Genomic DNA, 13611 nt, shown 5'->3' with positions numbered 1-13611 from the left:
AAATCAATACAAAAATCTCAAAAACCAAATAAATTATAACAAAGAATATACACATCATTTTCAATTATGGGAGGCGGAGTTTAAAAAAAAAAAGTCACCGAAGAACCTGTCGACCTTTAACAGAACATGCTTATAAATGAGTTAGATGCTGTTGAAAATCCCACCCTCTTGCAATATTACCAGAATGATTCCAGTACAAAGTCACCAATGTGTTTAATGCAATATTAAAGAAAAATATATAGAAGGAAGCTTGGTTATGTCAGAATATAACCTAAACAGAATTCATGTGTTACTTCACAGTGCCTGAGCCAAAGTGTATAAAATGATGCTTTTTCATCTTTCCATTCCTTTCAGTGACTCTGAATAAAACCCATAGTAAAAATCCAAATACATATTTTTTAAAAAAATTGTGGATCTGTCTATATCAACCAATTTTCCCTAGGTTTTTCCCATAAATACTGAAGTGTCCCTGATCACTGAAACTTAATTCTTTAAAACTTCAGAACAGCCTCAGCAGAGTATCTAATTTTTTACTTAAAAATGTAAGTAATTTAGCATTTATTGTAAGTTGACAAAAATTAACTCATTGCCTAATTTTAGAGAAATGCTGTTTTAACTTGAAACATATGGAACATGTAAATACATACAGGAAGAGCTAGTGATTGGAACATTTGGGGATGGGAGTATTTGGTTAATCATCTACTTTTTCCATAAGTTCTGAGTATTGCGTACTGAGCCATGGGCACAGAAAATACTGACATTCCCTACAAAGATAAAAAATGCCATTGTACAAAGAGGCAGTGGAGGATAGCATACATATCGCATAGTTGCTGTATGAGATACACTAAGACATACTTGAGGGTAATTTAAACTGAATGTCTCTGTTTATACAAACTACAAGGTACTGACAGCTGAAAATAATGATGAATAGTATGAGAATTTTAGTGAAATTAAAGTAGTTAATAAGACCATGACATTGTAAGAAACCTGAAGTGATTCTGCATAAGCAAGCACTGATGCTGCTACTGAGGGATGCCCACGATGTTTAAAAGTATTTTGCAGAAGATACAGTAAATTTAACACCAAGTCAAACAAGGAAGATCAGGCTCCATAATGTAAAATCTGTTAGGAAGAATGAATGTATCAAGTCTTTTCCCTGAACAGAGCATGCTGCTCTGGGAGGCTCCTCAGTTTGATTAAAATGAGTCTAATGAGTTGCGGGGTGTTCCCTGGGATCCCAGCCAGATCTTCTCGGATGGGATTTGGCTCATTACCTAGCCCACGTCCTGCACCACTACAGTAGCCATCTGCAGCCCTACATTTACTGCCAGGGAGGCAGCAGCGTGGTGGGTGTTGCTGTTTTCCTTGGGAAGAATTTTTACTACAGGTGGCATAGTCAGCAAACCAAGATTTTGAAAACAGCCTAGGAATGCGGATGTCCAACTTTGCTTATATTAACAGAGTGTAATTTTCTGAAAGTGTTCAGCAGTTATCTGCTGAAAACCAGGACTCCTTAGAGTCTATTAAAACCTACATACAGAAATTAAAGCTCCCTCAATGCATTATGGCACTTGCATATCTTGGCTCGGTTTCCAGCAAAGATGGAATAACCACCGTTAGTACACAGGTTCGAAATTCCCTTTTATTTAACTAGTAATGGTTACTTATTGCTCAATGTAATGAAACAGAAAGAACAATTTGCCATTTTGGCCTCTGGATAGTGCCAGTAACACTAGCTACGAACAACATTTTAAAGTATGGGTACCCAGGAAGACATGATTTCCAGATACATATTTAAGCATCAAGAATAGATTTGCCTAAAAAAAAAAAGGCAAAAAAAAGCTAAGGATAGAAACAAAAGTTACAAGTAATTAGACTGTCTTTGCCTGTGATCCCCATCCTGCTCAGAGAAAAGCCAGGAGATAGTAGCTTCCTTGGATGTTCACTGGCCACACAGTTCTGGAAGTTATCTTATGTAGGTATTTCTCTGCTGGGACAAGCACTTACATATCACCAGCTGTTCCCACAATAAAGCTGCTATAGCATCTAATTGGACACAGCTTTATTATATTGACTGTCCTCAGGGCAATCTTCCATCATATTGGAAGCTTACATGTGCTTGGAGGCCAAAGAAACTTAATAAAAATTCCCACCAGTGTTGCTGAATATGGATTTAGGGTCAGGTTTGTAATTCCCATAGAAAGTAAATGCTGTTCAACAGTGTGCTAGAAAATCTGGGCCTTTGGAGCCTCCATTCATGCAGTCAGGTTTAAGAGCACTACCTGCCTGCAACTGGTTACAACCTAGAGCAACTTTCAGGCTGTTCCAGCCTACATCAGTAATCAGATCCCAAATCACCCCCTGGGCAGCATAGCCAACAGAGTAGAAAAAATCCTCAATGTCTCTGCAAACTCCTGCCAGATTATCTGCTCCCAAAACCTCAAAGTAAATTGCAGCCTTGATATATGTGCTCAAAGCTAATTATTCTCAGAGTAAGACCCACAGGCTGGAATATATAGCTCTCAGCCATCCTTACAAAAAGGTAGCAGATAATACAAATATTTTAAAAATCAACATAATTTTTCATGTTTATATTTATTTAGACTCTTATATAGTGCATTTTATTGATTTTAAGCATATTCGCTCACCTTCACAGTTTATACAAAAAATCACAGGGAGACCAAGACTAAGAGAAGAAAAGTTAACTTCTGCAGTAAAACAGAGTAACTCCATTTCTCCAGTAACTCAGCATTCTCTTACACATACACTAATTTAAAGATAGCCACATCTTCTGGAAACAATAGAGAAACAGTGCAACTTCCTCATTTTCTATGACATTGCGACAACTGGGGGGAAAAAACCAAAATAAAATGGTGCAGTGCGGGAGAATTCTGATAAGTGAAAATACAGATGGAAGAAGGCCAGGCTGGAAACTCCATTTAAATTTCCTTTGCACTGAAATAAAAGTTACCAACAGGACAACTGGAAATCCGCCTGCTGTAGAAGGCTCCTAACTGTTTTTTCCAGCTAGCAGGTTTCTTCCCTGTCTATGCAAGGGATATACAAACTGAGGAAATGGCACATCCAGTCTGGAGTGAGTGCATTCTAGCCTCCAGCTGTTTTTTGTCTATTCTCTTTCAGACACATTATATACAAAAATAAGCAGCTTGCACTATGGGGGAGCTAAAAAGCCCTCTTTCTAGTAATGCAATTTCCTAGTCTGAAAGACTGCAAGGTAAGAACCTCAGCGAACAATTTCAGATAATTATTAAGATTTTCTAATTTTTATTCCTCCCTGTGGCAATTTTTTATAGCTGGACTGAAGCTGATGCAACCACCTGAATAAAAATTAGCAAATAAGCAAGTTTGTGGGATTCCGTTGTGGGGGCTGCAGACATCTACCTTTCCTTTGCTGCTGTGTTGGGGAGAGGGGTGATTAAGTATACCAAATGTTGCGGTTAAACACTCTCCTCCACTTACTGTTGCCTGAGATATTACATTTGCCATCTTGCCCACTGCAGTGTTACTGCAGGTAGTGCCCCTGTCCCTCAAACTGGACGGAGCAGTAACAGTTAGTTTATAATGTACAGCTGTTCAACACAGACCATCAGATAAACACATACAGGAAATTACATGCTGTTAACAAATTGCATAGGAGAGCAACGCTGCTAAACATGTACGGCTGTGGTAGGTGTCTGACAAAATGGATGTAAGTGCATTACGGAGCTAAATATAACATCCTTTTAATAATATGTGCCTTTGAAAGAAAGGGTTACTAAACAACAACCCACTGCCATGCACATTAGTCTTCGAGAACATGATCATTTTCCTCTGGTGGGGCACTGATTTGGGGTAGCTCAGCTGCCAGTTCTTACCCTTCCCCGAGCATAATATGCCATCCGCTGACTCGCAGAGACTTTTGCTCTCCTCCTCCGTCATGTTGCACTTCCTTGAATGCTGGCACAACTTTCCAAACCACCCGTCCTGGCAAATGCATCGGCCGCATGAGCAGATACCATGGCCTGTAACGACACCAAGGTTGGTTATGAGCAAAACAAGAAGAAAGCAGTGACTGCGGTCACAACTGAGATAATCTTCAGACCTCTGCAGTGTGAAATGCATGCTATGGGATAGACAGACAGACAGACAGCACAGCTTCCCAGCAGGGCGGCCTTCTTCAGTTCTCTCATTCTTGTGTTAAACAGGGTACCCTATTGATGTGCAGAAAAGCACAGGCATGGCTCCCCTCATCCAAAAAGCTCAGCATCAGCTCAACTTTATGGGATGTTCCCTAATCCACAGCGTACTGAGGACAGACAACCACTTTCCTCCCATGTCTTTAATCCTGCAGCCCAGTGCTAAAATCTCACCTGCATATCCCATATTATCACTTGAAGAAGCAGACCCCAGCACAGGGCTGAGAGCAGCACAGCACACAGCAGAACAGGCAAGGGAGATAAAAGCTGCCATCTCCTCCAGCATCCCATTACTGCTGGTTATCTGCTGCAGTGCATGGAGCAGCTGATGTGCAAAGCCTGGACTCAACATACTCTGCAATTACTACAGATTAACTCATACAGCACAGGATGAAGATAATTCCCCCAGGGTCTCATGCAATTGCTAAAATTGGTTGTAAGTAAACCCAACTGGCAACCTGCAAAGAGTTCCTCTCATCACCCTAACAACATCCTGTTTCTCTTCTGCATCTCTTCTCCAGACATAGCTATCCCAGTTCAGCAGTTTAAAAGGTTTGGCACTTTCACTCCTGATACTGTAGTGAAATGCTGAGGAAGGAGCAGGAAGGAGGAAGAGACCAGAGCATTTTCCAGAGCACACGCTTGTATGACCCCAAGGCAGGACTTTGAAGAAAAATGGGCAGGCTACCATGGTGGGCTCTCTCCACAGGCACACACAGATTTCAATTCCCAGATCAAGACAAGAAGCCTGAATGAGAGGGAAGATGGACAGGCAGAAGAAGAATATAGTAGCAAGGACATAGCTATCAAAAGATGATTAATAATAAGGGGGGAAAACAGGTGGAAATGAAAGGACAGAAAGAAAAGAGGAACGAGAAAAAACATAAAATAGAGGGCCAGTGGAAAGGAATACACTCTGAAATGTTAGGGAAAGAAGGACAGGGAATGACAAGTGAGGGAAAGGTCAAAGAAACCCTAGAACATGGGTCAAAGATAGAGCCCAGAAGCGATAATAGATGTTCAAAAAAAGGAAAAAAAAAAAAGATGAAATAGAATTTTTGAGAATTATTTGTACAAAGATTAATAAAAAAAGAAAATAAGTTAAATAGTAAACTGAGTGGAAAATCTGACCAGGAAGAAGGGAAAAGTGACAACAAATGCAGACAAGAATACAGAAATGGAAAATAGAAAAAAGAAATGTCTCCCAGCCAGAATTTCACTTTTCAACCTTGAATAATATTTCTGCAGCAGAGAAGATCATTCCTCAGCTAATCAGTTTACTGGGCTTAAAGGAAGCAAATTATACGTACCAGTGACTTTTGTCCTATCCTACCTGCTATGTAGGGCAAGGGAGTGGAAACGAGGGGACTGAGATAATTTGGGAGCATGGGCTGGGAAGAAGGGAACAAGCAGTAGGAGTATCTGGCAAAGCATTGAGCTGTAGGATGCAGAGAAGCAAACCAGCAATTTTGCTTTTCTGATTTGTGGACTTCTCATGAGGCAACAGTGCAACTTGACAGTGTAAACTGGGAGGCAGCACTGGTAGAAGCCCAAAGGGAAGACAAACCTTGTAGTTTGCTATCAGTGGAATTCCTCAATGTTTTACTGATGGACAAATACTTTACTAATTTAAATTAGAAAATAGTGGAAACTCCGAAGTCTTGGAGCTGTCATTTACAGTGATCTAAATGTTCAGAATAATTTTTGTACCCCAGACTGTGTATTGATCTTTAGGGTTTTTATCTTGTTACCTATACAACTTTAAATGCTCAGTAACAATGACACAGTCTTATTATGACAGTATTCCTACCCACTTCTGCAAGTGACATTCAGCAATTACAAATTTACACACGTGAATTTAACATATATCAAATATTACAAATTGATAAATAGCAACAATAGAAGCTTGATGCTACTTTAGCTTCTGTGTTAGATTGGGAAACAAGAACTATACCACAAACCAAAACACAAGAGGTAGAAAACAAGCATATATACTTTCCCATATGCTCCTTCCAGGTAGATGGCATGCTATCTATAGCTAAGCTTCTGTCAGAGCATTTTTCTCTGCCTTATTTATTTTTAATTATTAACATATAGATTAGATTTGAGAATAGCTCAACCACTGAAGAGCAAAACATACAACTGGATGTTCATTTTGGAAAATTATTTGTGGAGGTACAAATACTTGTACTCATTTTAGCAGCGAATAGTAAGAAATCCATGCTGATCTCACTGAGAAAATAATTTTGTATTATTTTTCTTGTATAGTCATTGTGATTTACAGAATGCAGAGACTGATCATGTCTGTAAAGCCTTTACACAAGTCAAATAAAAAGGTAATGAATAATCTATAAATTTACAGCAGAGTTTACAGTTTACCACATAAAATTTTGACATGCATTTTTCTGAGATGACAATTCCTCTCCTCCTTTATGCCATATAAATCCTCAAAACATAAAGGATTCCTTTGTCTCAAGTAATCCATTTTACCAAAATAGTATTTACTCCTAGCTGACATCACCTTGGGCAGCTGCAGCTCTTTGGATGCCTCATCCATCGGGGTGGTGAGTATGCAAGTGCTTAGCCCAGTGCTTGCTAACTCCTAGCTATCTTCTGTGTGTGCTAGCCTGTGAAAAACTGTTTTACATGGTTTAGTTGTGTATGTCCTCCTTGCAGAGGCTCTTTGCATTTGTCTGAAGATGTCCAAACAAGCTGACCAAAAGGAAGGGCTAAAACATTATAAGCAACTGCTTTCAGTTGAATGTAATATTCAAATTACATTCAAAGTGTCCCAGTTTCATTCCAATGAATCCCAGACTCTGCAAACTATGAGCAAGAGCAGCAACAAAAAGGTGCTGCTCTTGCTCATAGGTCTTTTTAGATCTGAATATAATTCCCTCCATAGAGGAGAAGAAAATTCAAGAATACAGCAATCATAGAGCAAAGGGGAAAACAAAAATCTCTAATTGAAGAAGTTCAGCCCAACTGAACTGGCTAACATGATAAATCCTGATTTAACTATTCAAATTAAGCAGATTTACTGGAAAGTGTTGGTCTATCAATTCATATTTAACATAAAACACTTAAAATCACAAAAAAATTGCATATTGCAATGGCTCTGAGACTACAGATCTTCATTCATAAAAATCTGTGTTAATGAACATTTAAATATAAAATAGAATGTTTTAAACATTAATGTCCAATCAAGAAGAAAGACTGTGATGGGGGAGAGGCAAAGGAGAGAAAAAGATGATGTTAAAGATGCTGTCACTTTGTTTAGAATTATCAATAAATCCAACAACTGCAAGATTTAAATGTGAAATATAAATGCAGCATCAAAGAAAGCTGTGGCAGATTACTAGCAGAGGTCCATTATAACCCAAATCAACCCAAATCAAACCAGACACCAGGACAAATTATTTCTTACCATGCCTGGAAATAAAACTGTGTGGTTGTGGGAAACTTCAGTTTAGGACTACTCATGCAACTATTGTCAGAGTTCCCAAAAAACCTGCATGATAATTTTCTAATATAAAAGGCACCACTACATGGGAATGTTAGCATGATGAAAAAGGTAAAGTAATCATTGCAGAGGAAGCTGGTTCTTATTTGTAGACTAACTAATTATAACCAGATGATATCGATGAAGGACAGACTGAGGCCCTGATTTAGAACAATACAGTAAATGAAACAAATATTTCACTCTGTATTTAAATAGAAACAGGATTTTCTATTTTTTTATTATAGGACTATGATAAAGAACTTTCCATTATATTATTAACATAAGAGAATATTAAACATCATCTATCTGGGAGAAATATTTCTAAGTGAGCAGGCTTCATTAACCTGCCCAAATATGCTAAAAGAGTTGGTAAAAACATTACCGGTTCACTAATTTCTATTTTTATTTTTATTGAATACCAGGAGAACACCATAAGATTGGAACAGTTTTGACAACCGCAGTTAGAGAAACTTAATATAAATGTGAAACAAAATACTGATTGTCTATTATATTTTCATAATAGGTCACTTAGTATTGTCCAAGTCTAATAAAGGTGGACTGTGGCTCCAGTTTGAGCAACACAACAGGCAGGCAGTTCAGTAAAACCTTAAAGTGAAACACTGCGGTGAAAAGGGCTAATGCCATCCTCATATGCATATAACAGGAGAGAAGTGAGTAGGAACAGAAATGAGTAGGAACATTTAGAGCATTGATGAGATGGACATTAAAGTCCTGCAACTCACTGTGATATCCATGTTTGAAGAGATTTTGAAAAGTTGGAAGAGTCCCAAAAAGTTCCAAAGAAAGAATTCAGAGGGCAGAGAAAATGGCTTGTTGAAAGAACTTCAAAGATCTGTATCTGCTTAGCCTATGGAAAAGAAAAAAAAAAAGGAAAAAAAAGAAAAAAAAAAAGGCTAAGAAGTGTTTTAGCAGGATCCGAACTACCTTCTTTGAAGGTACTGGAACAAGGATTCTCAAACTACCAGAGAAAGACAAAGCAAGAACCAGAGAGAAAAGCTGATACTGACAAATTCATCTGAGAAACAAAACGGCATTTCAAACAAGGATGATGACTATTGGAACAAACTTTCAAGTGATGTTGGCATGGGCTGCACATGTCTTAGAGTCTTCAGAGCATGGCCTTCTCAGAGACAGGCTTTAGTTGCACACAGTACACAGACTTCAACACAGAGGAAGCATGGGTATAGTGTAATGGCTATTTATAGTCTAATATATGAGGTTCAACATATAGGCCCCTTTTGGATTTGCAAATTAATATCTATTAATCAACTTAAATGTTGATACATTAGCAATTCCTTTACTGCTCATTTCAACAGAAAGATTCAATTAAAATGCTTTTTACAAACCTAAATCATATTTTATGCTATCTGAAAAGCTAAGCCAACTATATTCTCTGTGCATCTGTGTAAACTCGCAACTTTTCATACACCTGCACAAATGTCTGGGTGACCAGGACAGAAATCTGTAGTGCATTTAGAAGAAAAATTAGAAAAGTAAAATTAGCTAAGTAAAACCAAATTAATTTAATACAGAATATACCGTGTGCATTAATATCTATACTGGCTACATTAGTCACTCTCGTATCTAATTCAATACCTACTGATCCTTTTGAATTTATCTGTTGCTGCCCCTGGATGTGCCTCAGAGCTAGGATGAAGTAGTCAAGTGCAAGGACACAAGCACTGAATCATCAACTTTCTACTTAGTGTTGTCAAAATAAAACCCTAAATCACACTAGCTTTATGACAGGTAGACTCTGACTTCTCCACTACCTAATACAGTCATTTTCACTTTTTTTTTAGCACCAGTTTTACCCAGTAAGCATGTGTTTGAACTTCTTTTTCCCAGGAGAATCAATGGCATTTTTCAATAACAAATACCGTAATAAAAAATCTCTATTAAATAGTATAAAAATGTCTAGTGAATTCTGTAACAATTACATCTATTTCAGATTCCTCAGTCAAAAGAACATGGTCTCTGCTCTGAAGACTTTTCAATAGAAAAGATGAAAAACCTATTGGGTAGGAAATAAACTATTATTTTAACATAACAGGAACCACAGAGAAATTACGGGTTCAATTCAGATGCCTAGCGCCATTTGACATACTCTAAGATATCAAGGACATCCTCATGATGGTGGCAGCTATGCAGGCATCCCTGTGTCCTTGTGGAGCCAAGGTGGGGTCAGGCAAGGGTAGCCTTGGGCATCAGAAATCACACAAGGTGCCTAACTTTAGGCAACGGAAGACTTTGAGATTATGTCCCACATAGTCTGAGAAGCCATGGTAGAGTCAGGGGTTGAATTCATATTTCTGAATTTTCAGACCAGTCAATGCCAAAAGCTGTCTTCGGCTAGGAGATAGGCTGGTATTGTTTTCTCTCCTAATTTGCATTTTAGGTATATCAGAGAGTTCCATAAATGTCCTATATACTTCTGTTTCTGTGAAGCAATATTAGTGCAAGAAATGAGGAAATTGTCTGACAGCAACTGCACCATAATATTAATACTTAGCTTTGTTTAATGAAGCGTATCATTAATCATAATTCTCATTTTTATGGTTATGAACTTATTGGTCCTCATAAGAACATGCTATCTGAAAATATGTTTCTGCTTCACTGAACAGATAACAAAAATAAATGTCATTCATGATTTCTGCACGTCCTGGTTTCGGCTGGGACAGAGTTAACTCTCTTCTTAGCAGCAGGTACAGGGCTGTGTTTTGGATTAGTGTGAGAATAATGTTGATAACACACTGATGTTTTAGTTGTTGCTAAGTAACGCTTATCTTAAGCCAAGGACTTTTCAGTTTCCCATGCTCTGCCAGCAAGCAGGTGTGCAAGAAGCTGGGAGGGAGCACAGCCGGGGCAGCTGACCTGAACTAGCCAAAGGGGTATTCCATACCATGGAACGTCATGCCCAGTATATAAACAGGGGGGAGTTGGCCGGGAGGGTGGATCGTGGCTCTGGCATCGGTCAGCGGGTGGTGAGCAATTGCATTGCGCATCACTTGTCTTTTCTTTTTTTTGTTGTTGTTGTTGTTGCATTCTTTTTCATTACAATTATTATTAGTTAGTAGTGTATTTTTATTTTTACTTTAGTTATTAAACTGCTCTTGCTCAGCCCACGAGTTTTACTTTTTTTTTCCTTTCCTCCTCCCCACCCCACTGGGAGGGGGGAGGGGGAAGCGGCTGCGTGGTGCTGAGTTGCTGGCTGGGGTTAAACCACGACACTGCAGAAAACTAGAACTTTCATAAAAAAGAATTCACAGTTTCTGTTGTATATCTTTATCATATAATAACGCATAGTTATATTCCAAAAAAAGAAAGAAAGGCAGTACTTCCTCTGAATCAAATTACTTAGCCTGGTTGGATGGTAATGAAAATTTTATATTCAAAGGAGCATGGCAATTAGGGGCAAGTTATACCAGCCTTTTGAAAGGGAGCATGTACATCCCGGTGATGACTATGCGATCCTAGAATCCTTCACTAATTGTCAGAAAGTGATGTGGAAGCTTCTGTCTCTGTTTCAAAAGTTTAAAACATCGGAAAGCTGGGAATTGTGGCTTTAAGTATATGTACCCCTTATAAACCACAGCTTTTCCTTTTTTCTCTGCCAATACATAGAGACTTATATTGGAAATCTTAAGACTGGTATGAATGACATATGAATGGAAATGTGTAGGTAAGCACCAGAAGAAACACCAGAATGAGGTTTAAAAACATGACCTGTATTGATAACCAACAACACATTCACAGCACTAAAACTCATTTTCATTTTGTGAAAATCAGGTCTGCACTCTCGTAAAACAATGGTATGGTGACTTTCATGATGACTTGTCAGCAGAAGACTATGTGCTCAACAACAAACGATGTCAACACAGACACAGTGCATAACTTGTGTCATTCCTTTCCTTGTGAACCCAACAAGAATAGCATTGTCCTAAGAATGTCAAAAATGAGGAAGCACAGACAACAGGCACCAGACTTGCCTGAAACTTACAGAGATTAAGGTAAGCAAAATCGTGAGTCAGAAGGATCATCCTAACTGTTGGGTCCTAAATGATATAAAAGATGTGTCTAAAAACCAGTTTGCTGTTGTCAGTCAAGACGAAACAAAAAGACCTACTGAGAACTTGATGGGCAGCTTCTCTTGTCCATCTTCTGTGTCACTCACAAGTGATCCTGACCCAACTACTTAAATCCAGACACTTTGATGCTTGTATGTGGGTGTGAAAATGCGAGTCAATGAAATCAATGAGAGAATGCGTCTGAGTGGTGAAAATTAATTTGCTTGGGGATTTTATTAAAAAAATATTAACTTCCCCTCCCATAAAGTCTCATGTAGACTTTTTGCTGCACTGGTTTCCTACAGTTAGAGGAGAGAGAGGTGTGAAGGCAGACCTGAGTAAGGAGGGAAACATTAACTACCTCAGCATTTCCTCTGAGAATAAATTAGCTCCTCCAGCTTTTACAAGCCTTTATACTACAACCAGTATCTCGAACTAATGAGAACTAATGCCTTTTACCAAAAGGTATTGGTATAAACAAACAAAAAAGATAGCTGCGTTTACTCTTTGATGTGACATGACATTACACAACTGGATTCTCTACAGTGTTAGGATTATATTTTGATGTGCTGCGGCCAAAACAAATAGTTAGAGAGTCATCAGAGTGAATTCGCTCGCTTGAAAATAAACAAATCAGACTTCTCAAAGTATTCTATTGTCACCACTCAAAGAACTGGCTTACTGGAATGACCAGAGGCTTAGTTGTTTCTTAGTGTTGAGCACAGTGCAAACGTCCATGACTAAATATTAAAAGGTCTCACCAAAGCTAATTGGTGGCCCACTATATGAAGCACAGACTGAAATACTGACATAAAACAAAATGGGAGCATCCCTAGAAATATGTAAGGGCCTTGCTATGAATTACCTGTTATGAGTTTCAACCTTTGCTAGTGGCCCTAGTGACGAACTTGTGTGGAGCTTCAACCAATTTTCTGCTATTTTTCTTGGGTTTGTTTTTATTGTAGAGTTTTTAAGCAGCATAATCCTGCACCAACCAGTAGCATGCAGAGGACCCAAAAGGGCTTCTGTTTTATTCCTTCAATGGTTGCTACTTTGCTGTGACCAGAACTCACAGCTAGGCCAATAATGGTCCAGAGAACAAATCAAAATGAATGGAGTTAAGAGCATTATCAAATCAATTTCAAATTGATCTTTACTGTTGTTCTGAATTCTTGTTGCCTGCCTGCCCTCAGTCCTGAAAGAGAACAGAACATAATGGACAACAGTCAACACAGTGAGGTGAAGCAGCCAACGATGACATCACTGAAAAATATGGCTGGACACAGTAGGGGAACAAATAACACTTGACAGCTTAGGACACATCTGCAGCTAGCAGCACAGCCATAACCTCAGAGGACAGAGAGAAGTATCTCTCACCAGGATACAGGATACGTAAATATCAAGCCTGGTGTACATCAGTGACAGGTGTGCCAAGAAAGAACTTGTGCCGGCATACCTGTGATTCTCCAGTCATGTGTGTGCACCAAAAGCACTTAACTTGCACATGAAAGACTCACAGAACCAAGTAAAGCCAAAGAAAATATGATGTTAAATATTGCTGTGGATCAACACTGCAATACACTTGGGCAAATCTTACACCATTGAAAAAAACTGAACTGTAGGGAATGGGCCTTTAGGTAGAACATATCTATCTCAAAAAGGCTGCATGAGACACCTCCTCCAGCCATAGCGTATTAAGTCTCTGTGCAGAGGCACAGACAAAGGGGAACACAAGGAAGGACCTGGCAAGCCGGTCGAGGGAGGTGAGTCTCCCTCTCTACTCTGCTCTCATGAGACCCAACCTAGAGTACTGCATCCAGTTCTG

The 13611-nt window shown here is 38.8% G+C and overlaps 1 protein-coding gene across 1 annotated transcript in view; it reads right to left on the bottom strand.

Moving 5' to 3' along the window:
• Positions 1-13611, bottom strand: part of ITGBL1 (integrin subunit beta like 1) — a 150941-nt gene that overhangs the window by 3129 nt on the left and 134201 nt on the right. Inside the window, exon 9 of the mRNA XM_050909225.1 lies at positions 3876-4022. Coding sequence (XP_050765182.1) covers positions 3876-4022 — 147 coding nt within the window. The remainder of the gene's footprint in view (positions 1-3875; positions 4023-13611) is intronic.

The sequence above is a fragment of the Gymnogyps californianus genome, chromosome 1 (assembly GCF_018139145.2).
Source record: "Gymnogyps californianus isolate 813 chromosome 1, ASM1813914v2, whole genome shotgun sequence".
Lineage (NCBI taxonomy): Eukaryota > Metazoa > Chordata > Aves > Accipitriformes > Cathartidae > Gymnogyps > Gymnogyps californianus.
Note: the sequence above shows the minus strand (reverse complement) of the source record. Positions and strands in the feature narration are given on the sequence as shown.